The 10,958-nt window shown below is 43.2% G+C and overlaps 1 protein-coding gene across 2 annotated transcripts in view; it reads right to left on the bottom strand.

Annotated features, from left to right (window-relative positions):
• The window catches only part of KDM3B (lysine demethylase 3B), a 65,930-nt gene continuing 54,972 nt past the window's right edge, over positions 1-10,958 (bottom strand). For both annotated transcript variants that reach the window (XM_027605207.2, XM_027605208.2), the window contains 9 exons: positions 10,138-10,404; positions 9,151-9,322; positions 8,662-8,752; positions 8,393-8,523; positions 6,383-6,502; positions 5,222-5,361; positions 4,548-4,724; positions 3,290-3,424; positions 1-1,429 (listed from right to left, as the gene is read on the bottom strand). In XM_027605207.2, the coding sequence (XP_027461008.1) occupies positions 1,349-1,429; positions 3,290-3,424; positions 4,548-4,724; positions 5,222-5,361; positions 6,383-6,502; positions 8,393-8,523; positions 8,662-8,752; positions 9,151-9,322; positions 10,138-10,404 (1,314 nt within the window). In that variant the 3' untranslated portion in view covers positions 1-1,348. The remainder of the gene's footprint in view (positions 1,430-3,289; positions 3,425-4,547; positions 4,725-5,221; positions 5,362-6,382; positions 6,503-8,392; positions 8,524-8,661; positions 8,753-9,150; positions 9,323-10,137; positions 10,405-10,958) is intronic.

Raw genomic sequence — 10,958 nt, 5'->3', positions numbered from 1 at the left:
CAGATTTGTTAGATTTTTAATAAGAACATGGAAATCCCAATCAGCCCTTCAACAAAATTAAAATACAGAAAGTGAAATTAAAAGTATTCTACAGTAAATGACTTTTATTAAAAAAAAAAAGTAACTGTGAACATATAAACAAGCCTGCAGGGCACTACCGTACAGCTGGAAAGAAGACAGATACATTTTCCAACGTATCTACGGGCCAATGAGTTCCATCACTTTCAAATAAATTCTTAATAAAACTCCACGGAGTTGGAAAGTTTTGCAGAAAATATTTTTGGACAAAAAACCCAAAAAACCAAAAAGCCTCATGTAGGAAATCAAACTTTCCTTTGCATTTGGAAGTGTAAGAGGAGTCCCAAGGGAACGCTGGTAATAGGTGAAAATGGTTCCTGCGTCACTGGTGTGTATATTCATAGGACACACCACAGGTCAGACAGGACAAAGTTCCTTCTCAGTTGGCTGTTCCCTCAACAAAGGACTGAGATGGGAGGGGAAGAAAACTAAAAGAATCCTAAAAAGCCAATCCTTTTAAATTCTGCTTTGGCTGATTTTGTGCTATAATGGGCAGTTGATTTCTAAAAATCATATTTCTTCAAAGATTTTTATCGAAAGGAAGACTAAATGTAATGTGCCTTTCCTCATAATCCAGGAAAACAACTGTGGTATTTCAAAAATTCTAAAAATATCTACTTTCATGAAATAGTAACTATTTCACTACAAACCTATTTTTCACTAAATACACACATTTCCTAATCCTGGAGCCTCCTGGGAAAAGCAGTGGGTTCTCCCTGGGTCCTGTAAGACTCCAGTGTTCACGGGAGAGATTGTGGGGAATGGCTTCACCCCGTCTCCTGGGATGGGCTGTGTCAGAGGTCACGTGCAGAGACACTGTCAGGCTTCCACCAGGCATGTTTAAGCAATTACCCCCTATTTGTACCAGTTATGGGATTCCCCCTACCTCCAAACACATTCCCACTTCACTAGGCACGAGAGAAAAAAGAAAAGAAAGGTGTGCCCACATTCCCGGTTTCCATGGATCTCAAGTCACGAGAATGTGCAGGAAAGCCCAGCAACGTTCCGGCAATTCAGAATTCCAAAAGACCACAGGATGGGGATGTGGAACCCTCGGCTTGGAGTCTGAAACTGTGTGTGTGAACAGTGCAACTTTCCTGTGTCAACCTTCAGTGTTGAGGCAGCGTAGAAAAGAGTGGCTGGAGTTTGTAATACTGACCACACTGGCTCCAAGTGAAGGGCCTCTGCTCCAACAGAGAAGCCCGCCGTTCCCTGTATGTGTTGTGAGTGAAAAACCTGCTTCACAGGGGAGTCTGGAGTTTCTCCACGCCTAAGACCTTGCCAGTTTGGATTCATGAGCCTTGAGGGTGCCAACAGCATCTTTCACTGCATGATAAATGATGTTCTTCACCTGGGGAGAGCAATCAGCAGTCAGTTCATGACAGCCCCATGTTATATTCTCAAACAAAAATGTGTGTTTTTTTTTAAGATATTATTTATTTGACAGAGACAGAGAGAGAGAGTGCACACATGTGCCCGAGCAAGAACATGCAGGGGGAAGAACAGAGGGAGAAGCAGACTCCCCAGTGAGCAAGGAGCCCGATGAGGGGCTCGATCCCAGGACCCCAGGATCATGACCTGAGCTGAAGGCAGACGCTTAACCAACTGAGCCACCCAGGAGCCCCACAAAAATGTATGTTTTACACAGCCTATAAAGCCTAGTGGTTAATGAGGAAACCTCTCAGCCAGGACTGCATACTTCCCAAATCAATCCCAAAGATGATTTACAAATCACAGAGGATATAAGGTATATAATCAAAAAAGAATGATGAACCCATTTGAAAGGCTATATAATCACATTTTCATCTATATGCTTAGTAAGTGCTGGGCATTACCGCTAGGCTTTTTACGTGGACTTTCATTTCATCCTTTCCACAATCTTAGGAGGTCAATCATCATTTTTACACATGAGAAACTGAGGAAACCAAGGTCCGGTAGTTAAGAACCTTGCCTAAGCTCCTGGAGCTAACAGGAATGCACTAAAACAACAGTGGGCAGGTCAGATTATTGGAAATTTTTTCCCTTTGTGCTTGTACGTATTTTCTTATTGTCTAAGAGGAACACATATTATACATCAAGCAGGAAGGAACACTTAGAGTCACTAAAATAACAGGCTAAAAAGAATTTTAAACCCAGATAGTGATAATTTCTGGGGAGGGAAAGTAAGGAGACAGAATGGGGAAGGGTACACGGAAGCTTCAATAATGTAGTTGTTCTGTGTGTCCTGTGTGTTAATGCTGTTTATCTGTATGTATAGGATGCTTTAATTCTTACACTGAGTGATGGGCACACAAGCCCCCTTTTGCTATTCCTTATTAAATTTTTGTACTCATTCAACAAATATTTACTGAGTACCTACAATGTATCAGATATTGTGCCAGGGAAAAGCAGGGAATAAAATAATAAAATCCCTGCCTTCGTGGAGCTTAAATAGCTTACATTCTAGTAGGGACAGAAACAAACAGATAAAATACATAATATGTTAGTGAAAAATACTACAGAAAAAAATAAAGCAGTGACAGAGGACTGAGAATGTTGGAGGTGACATGTCCCAAGTAGAGAGACCTAAAGGTGGTGAGGTCTGAAATGGCGGTAGGCCTGCAGAGTTGCATTTTATCTACAGTATCAATGTTACCTGTTTATCCCCATGATTGGACTTTGTCTAAGAACCTTTATGGTTGAAATGTTCTACATGTTAAAAAAGGAATAGCCAAAAAGATCAGATCAGGGTTGAAGGTGACTGAATCTACTGGCAGGAGGCGGAGAGACTGTGTATTTGGATTGCTGAAGTTCTGCCTGGGGAATCTTGCTTCCTGATTCTTCTTTTCTTTTTTTAAATGCTACTGCAGCACCCAATAATTCTTCGGGACATGGACTGCAGTCCTCTCAGGACTTTAAGGAACTGATTCTGCACAGAAATGTGTTGTGAGAAGCAGCTCTGGGGAAGTGCCCTTCTTGGAAACATGCTTGGAAACACACTGCCACAGAGCTTTCGCCACCTGACTGGGAAAAATCAGTCTGGTCAGTTATCAGCACTAAATACTGTATCTCCCAGGGGCAGAGAAATAAAAGGTGATGGCGGAAATGATTACGTTAAAAGGTGAGTGTTCTCTAAAAGCGAGTGTGACGAGGACCGATGCAGAATGTGTGTTCTTTGTATGTAGCCAAGTAGGAGATGGGGAGACAGGGCAGGAGTGAAGGAGTTATTTACCTGCAGTTTATCCTCATGGTTTGTATGAGTGTTAGAGAGATGCCTGAATTCCTGCGTCAGGCGGAAACAGTGCTTTACGTGTTCTGGAGATACAAAGTCTTCTGCTACTTTTATGCAACTGTATAGATTGTGCACCTGGGAGGGGAAAAGTACAGAGGGAGAAGAGCCATTAGAGAGTCAGCAACACCTGGAAAATGTCTATGATATAGTTTTTTTTTTTTAAAGATTTTATTTATTTATTTGACAGAGAGAGAGAGACAGAGAGAGCACGAGCAGGGGAGGAGCAGCAGGGAGAAGGAGAAGCAGGCTCCCTGCTTAGCAGGGAGCCTGATGCGGGACTTAATCCCAGGATTCTGGATCATGACCTGAACTGAAGGCAGATGCTTAACTGACTGAGCCACCCAGGCACATCTATGATATAGTTAAAAAAAAAAAAATCCTAAAACTAGAGAAATACTTCTAATATTCCATTTTCATAAAAACAAATGCAGAAAAATTACAAGGATAAATTTATATATGAAAATGTTAGTAACTACACAGAAAAAGATCTGGAGAAATACATACCAAACTGTTAACAGTAGGCTACCTCTGGAGAAGGCAGGATGAGGGGACTGAATAGGAGTATGGCCCAGGTAGGGGAGCTGCGACTTTCACTTATTAAAAAATGGTCTCCCTCATTTAAAAATTTTTAAATGTACAGGGGCGCCTGGGTGGCTCAGTCATTAAGCGTCTGCCTTTGGCTCGGGTCATGATCCCAGGGTCCTGGGATTGAGCCCCATGTCGGGCTCCCTGCTCAGTGGGAAGCCTGCTTCTCCCTCTCCCACTCCCCCTGTTTGTGTTCCCTCTCTCGCTGTATCACTCTCTGTCAAATAGATAAATAAAATCTTTAAAAAAAAATTTTTTTTTAATGTACATTTAAAATTACACAGAAGAAAACTAAAAAGCAAAAAATAACTTGCAGTTTAAGAACAGCCAGTCCTTCTGAGGGGAGGGGATGGGGGGGATATGGTAGCCGGGTGATGGGTATTAAGGAGGGCACGTGTTGTGATGAACACTGGGTGTTATATGCAACTAATGAATCGTTGAACACTACATCAAAAACTAATGTACTATATGGTGGCTAACTGAACATAATTAAAAAAAAACAAAAACAAAACCCCCAAAACACCCAGCCAGTCCAGTCCAGCCCCTTATAACTCTTGCCCGAGTAGTAAGAAAATCAGAAATAGGGAAGCCCATGGAACCAAGTGGAACCCACCTGGTGTGGGGCTCCAGCAGGTATGAAGACAGCATCTCCCAGGAACTGAACGATGGCCCAGCCTTGCACACCATACTCTTCATAGAGTCGCTTACGGAGGGTCTGGTCCAGGTACCAACTTTGGTCATGAATTGGGTCATGATCAGGGGGATTCTCTTGGCCTTGCTCTTCTCCAACCTGAAGCCAAACCCAAAGATGGAACAATCAATACATAAATAACAGCATAAATCCAGCTTGCTGAAACAATGTCCCTAGTGGGCCAAATCTTCTGCTTGTTCTATTCAACATCCTCCAGGTGTGGATTCAGGCCTTCAGGGCCTGACTGATTCAAGGCCATTTTGACAAAAAGTACAGGTCTTCATTTTTATTTAAAGATTTTACTTATTTATTTTACAGAGATAGACACAGCAAGAGAGGGAACACAAGCAGGGGGAGTGGGAGAGGGAGAAGCAGGCTTCCCGCGGAGCAGGGAGCCTGATGTGGGGCTCGCTCCCAGGACCCTGGGACCATGACCTGAGCCAAAGGCAGATGCCTAACGACTAAGCCACCCAGGTGCCCCCAAAAGTACAGGTCTTTAAAGCCAAGAGACTCCACTGGAGAAACCCTAAGCAGGCTGTGTCAGCAGCAACCCCAGACGCTTAATCTGGGAGCTGGGAGCCTACCCAGGGGCATACCTTTCGGAGCAATTCCCGGATCTTTTCTGCATCCTTGGCTGCATAGATGTGCCACAAAGCACCAGGCTTCTCCTTTCCGTCGTGAATCCTCTGCTTTGTCACCTCATCAGCATCCCCCTCATCAATTGTCTTGAGTACTTCTGAAAAGAGCACAATTACTTTTCAATGTAACCAGCCATTTCAGTACCTCTGAGTAAAGCGAAATGTCCAATTCAAACAAGTTTAGTCTCTACTATTCTCCATCTCTCTGGAGTAATATAAAGCAGAATCAAAGAATCAAAACTCATATTTGTCTAAGCTTCCTATACACAGGAAGAACAATCCTAAATCTTCCTTACTTAATAGAAACTCAGCATTTTTTGGAGGTAGTGTTTTCTTTTAAAACATATTTCCTGCTCAGACTGTGTAGCCACATCTTATGTTCAAATGGCAGGTCATTTCATTTCCTGCTCTAAGTAGACAGAATCCATACACTTTCTCAAGACCTCTTCAAACTCTAGGGTTCTATAGATTTAAGGCCATGAAACGTAAAGCTTCTCTGGCAAGTTAAGAGGGTAGGCTTCTAATGCTTGTCTATTATAATCCCTTAAAGGACAACATAATGGAAGGATCTGCAGGTATGTAGCATTAAAAGCAAAATTGTGGCAGCAAATATACCATAATAATGATACTGATAATCCCTAAACCGTGAGACTTTGAGTTACTTATTTTTCTTTAAAATTTTCTGTTTTCTAAAATAGAAATTCCATAATTAACACATATTAATTTTACACTGAGATGGCAGGGAGTGCAAATGCAGCAAAATATCACTTTGATGCTTCAATTCTGTGCCAACGAGCTGGCCTCATCATCTGTCACCTGACAGGTGGTCTGGCTGATGGACCAAGTGAGCCAGTTGGCCCTTCCTTCTTCATTCCTCTTTCTAATGCTATACACTCAGTGGAAAAGGGAGCATTCCCATAAGAAGAATGACTCTAGTCAAAGATACACAAGTACCACTCCTCTCTCCTAGAACCTCCTTTCATCTAGCAACATCCACTGGGTGCCTACTATGCATCATGTCTGGGAAAGAGTTAAGAAAAAGCCACTGGCCATAAGTGAGGAGGAAGACACCGAGGCCAAGCCTCACCATCCTGAAGTAGTGGCTTCTAGAAATCATACCTTCATCATGGGCACCCTCCCCGATGGGGATCCCAACATACACCATCACATTAACTGCATCAGACACATCTAAATGAAGGTTCGTTGTGCCAACTCTTCTATCTTCCGCAGTTATCAAGCCTGAGGGAAAAGGAGGATATGCAGGGTGAAAGGGCAATACTGTGAAAAATCCACAAAGACCCTATAAGTGCAAACATACTTGAAGATGTTCTTAAATGGGTAACAGTGAAAGAGCGAAGTCTGTTTAATTAAGAAATCATTCTCCTCATCTCCTTTCTAGTGTTTTAAGATTGATTTCTAGCTTGGCTGACACTATCATTAGATTTGGCCATTGAACTGATTCACACCCCCCCCCCCAACAATCTCTCCTTTAAAAGCAAAATGGATATGGGCATTGCTGACATTCAACAGAAGCTTGGCTTTCATAGTGATTTATGGCCTTACTATGACTCCACAAAGAGCACGATGGGTAGCATGGTACTCAGACTTCTTCACTGTTATTTTATCAACTCTCTTAAAAACTAAGAATCAGGGGCTCCTGGGTGGCTTAGTCGTTAAGCGTCTGCCTTCGGCTCAGGTCATGATCCCAGGGTCCTGGGATCAAGCCCCGCATCGGGCTCCCTGGTCGGCGGGAAGCCTGCTTCTCCCTCTCCCACTCCCCCTGCTTGTGTTCCCTCTCTCGCTGTGTGTCTCTCTGTCAAATAAATAAATCTTAAAAAAAAAACAAAAACTAAGAATCGTGTCCTCTTGCACAGAATATTTGAGAGGAAGCTTTCAAATTATTGGAGATACACAAGTTATAGATGTGACACAAATCAATACGACAAAAGCAAGCACATTCAAAACCATCCTGGGGTGCCTGGCTGGCTCAGCTGGTAGTGCATGCGACTCTTGATCTCAGGGTTTTAAGGTTAGTCCCATGTTGGGTGTAAAGATTACCTAAAAGTAAAAAAAATCTTTAAAAAAACAAACAATAAATAAAATCTGAAAAAAAAAGAAAGAAAGAAAAGAAGAGAAAAGAAAAGAAAAAGGGGTGCCTGGATGTCTCAGTCGGTTAAGTGTCTGCCTTCGGCTCAGGTCATGATCCCAGGGTCCTGGGATTGAGCCCCACACTGGGCTCCCTGCTCAGTGGGGAGCCTGTTTCTCCCTCTCTTCCCCACTTGTGCTCTCTCTTGCTATCTCTGTCTTTCTCTCTCCCAAATAAATAAAATCTTAAAAATAAATAAATAAAGGGGCGCCTGGGTGGAGGCTCAGATGGTTAAGCGCCTGCCTTCAGCTCAGGTCATGAACCCAGGGTCTTGGGACTGAGTCCACGTCGGGTTCCCTGCTCAGCGGGGAGTTTGCTTCTCCCTCTCCCTCTGCCTCCTTCCCCCGCCAATCATGCTCTGTCTCTGTCTCTCTCAAATAAATAAAATCTTAAAACAAATAAACAAACAGAGGCACCTAGGTGGTACAGTCAGTTAAGTGTCCAACTCTTGGTTTCAGCTCAGGTCATAATCTCAGGGTTGTGAGATCCAGCCCGGGTTGGGTTCCGTGCTCAGCACGGAGTCTGCCTGAGATTCTCTCTCCTTCCCTCTCCCTCTACACCTCCCCCTGCTCATACTCTCTCTAAAATCAATCTTCAAAATAAACAAACTAATTAAAACACACACACACACAAAACAAAGGGGCGCCTGGTTGGCTTAGTCAGTTAAGCAACTGACTCTTGATTTCGGCTCAGGTCATGATCTCAGGGTCATGAAATCAAGCCCTGCAAAGGACTCCATGCTGGGCATGGAACTTGCTTAAAATCCTCTCTCCCTCTCCGTGTGCCCCTCCCCCTCTAAAACAAAACAAAACAAAACAAAACAATCAAAACTCCAAACCATCCTGGACACTGTTAACTTCTCTAGCAACTGTCACTTTGCCCTCCATTATCTCTACAAATGACCCTGACTAAATATCTCCCTCTATAGGTGAAGTGGGGAATGGTAGCATCCAAAAAGGGCAATTTGGGCTTCTCCCTCATACCGTAGGCATTATACATCTTGGGGCCCAGATCGGGCCTTACAAAGTAGCTGGGTAGCCTAGAAGCCAGATTGAGCCTGCCATCTCGTTTGGTATATTCTGGCAAGGGAAGGTTCTCCATCAGATCTTCAAACCTATAAAAGATCAGGAAAGATGACTTAGCTTGTTACAGGGGAAAAAAGCAAAGAGGCAAAGTCCCCTTTTCTATAATTACTGTGAGATGCTCCAGCAAGGCAGAAGTGTCTCAAGATGACCCACTGTAGTTCACTAACCTTGTTGGCATCATGTCCCGAAAATCTTCCCCAGGAGGCCAGTCCTTGAGTTTAAGCACCATTGGCTGCCCATCTTCTGATCTTAATCGCTCTGGAAGATAGAAAGCACTCCCATAATCTGCTAGTTTGGCTCCTGCCTGATTTTTCAGTAACCAAAAGTTTAGGAGACTAACTTCTTATTTTCAGACTTGTAACCTGTCATAACAGACTAGGTGTGCTTTGTTTTCCTCACCCACTGCTTTAGTACATGCTATATTTTTCCATCTCACAGGAATTCCAGCCCCATTCCTCAGTGAAAGTGCTCCACATAACCCATGGGAGCATGTGTATTCTGGGAGTCATGTTATTGCCATGAGAGCTACCTGGTTGGCACCAAGACAGAACATGTGTTCCAATCCCTACCCTCCATGTGCCAAGAAGATTTAATTTCAGCCCAGGGGCAGTGCTGGGTGTATAGATGCTCAGTCTGCCAGTATCAAAGACACTTACTGCATATGATCTCGAAGCCATCCCAGAAATCCCGAACTTTCACATCGGAAATTATAGCACAGTTCCTGCAGTTCACCAAGTCCACATCCTGGTCTCCAAATTCCTGGCTAAAGGCTTCTGGCTTCCAGAGTTCAGACTTGAGCTTTTTATGTACCCCTGAAACCAGCACTGGCTGTGGAAACAAAAATATCCTGATCAGAACCATTTAGGAATACTTTTAGCTCAGGGCTAAGGGACAGAAAGGAGGTTTCCTGGGGACAACCTCCTCTTCTTCATGATGATTTACTGTTCTTTCCCAGTTTCAGAATCTAAAGATTTGAACATGGCAGTTGCAGGAAATGGAAACTACTTCTACTCCATCATTATTCTTGATTCTCACCCTGGGAGGCATGCCACAGAAATCACTTCTGTTGCTCTGGCATCTACCACTATTTTGGGGTGAGAGAACAAAAAGCTGACAAATGCACCTTTGAGAATACTTCCTCGCATCTAGAATGAAAAACTATCCAGACAATTCCATAACCTCCCCCTTTCTCAAGCACCTGCTAAAGCATAAAAATTAGCAAGTGTTATCACACTATCATTCAAATTTGTGTGGCCTTGAAATATTTACCTAGAAAAGTACCATTCACTTCCACCCACCTTCGCCTTACCCCCATGTCATACTTAAGGATTTTCCTCTAAAGGTGTCATTAATGGCAGATCACCACTTCACAGACATTTCAATTGCCCTTTAAAGAACACAGAGCTACACGCTATATAGAAATATAAGAATTATATAGAAATAGAAGGAACCACGATATATGTTTAGGAATCTTCTGATTTTTTTTAAACCCAAGAAAAACTGAAGTAGGAAGGCTGTCTAAAATGAACTTACTATGTCTTAATCTCCCTGGCAAAAAGTCTCCCAGACAGAAACGAAACTCTCCTGGCAGCTGTGGTGGATAAGCAACCAGCCAGCCCAGGTAACTGCTTATTTTTACTTACCTGGCCTTGCTTCCAACACTCCCGGAAGATCTTCCAATTGTTTTTGTTGCTGGGGTCATGAAGACACAGAAGTCTGCCATCACAGAGCCAGGAGTGAGAGGTATGGGGGTCCAGCACATTTAACCCCATCACCATCTCCTTCACTTCCTTTTGGGTATCAGTCAAGTTACAGGCCCGCTTTGCAGCATCTGAGGTTTTCTTATTTTCTACCACTGAGGCAATGATGTGGTCAAGGAAGTTGGGTAGGCTGGCCTTGTTCTTCACTCCCTGCCACACACAATTCCATCGGGTAAGTCTGACTGAGGCACCATGAGAAGGGCATTCACAAAACTGCCTCCCAGCTGTCTTCACAAGAAGGAGTTCTGATTTACCTCATTAAGTTTCATTAAAAGTTACTGAAACTGCTTTTGTAACTGAAGGGCGGGGTCTGTTAAGTCAAGATCTTAAATCTTCCTAACCTTCATATTGTGCTTCACGTTTATAAAAGAAAGGTACGGAAAGATCCCCTCTGCCTCAGGAGACTGGAGACCTAAGAAATATCTTTGGCATCGGATTTGCATGGAGACCACAGGGATCACAGAATACTGTGTAGTACTGAGTAGAAACGATCATTGAAGGTTATAAATTTTTTTTTTCCTCACCACCATGCCCAAGGGATACAATACCTCAATTAAGTAATAAAGAGACTTATCAAGGCAGTGCCTTTTCAACCAGGGAGTATACCCCAATAAAGGGGCAAACCAAAGTATCCAACTGGAAATGTATATTCTGAAAGAAGTCTCCTAATCCCAATTCTTCCCCTGCTTCTCACACAAGTGAGA

Source organism: Zalophus californianus, chromosome 5 (genome assembly GCF_009762305.2).
Source record: "Zalophus californianus isolate mZalCal1 chromosome 5, mZalCal1.pri.v2, whole genome shotgun sequence".
NCBI classification, from domain to species: Eukaryota; Metazoa; Chordata; class Mammalia; order Carnivora; family Otariidae; genus Zalophus; species Zalophus californianus.
The sequence above is the reverse complement of the archived record's forward strand: the minus strand, read 5'-3'. Positions and strand labels throughout refer to the sequence as shown.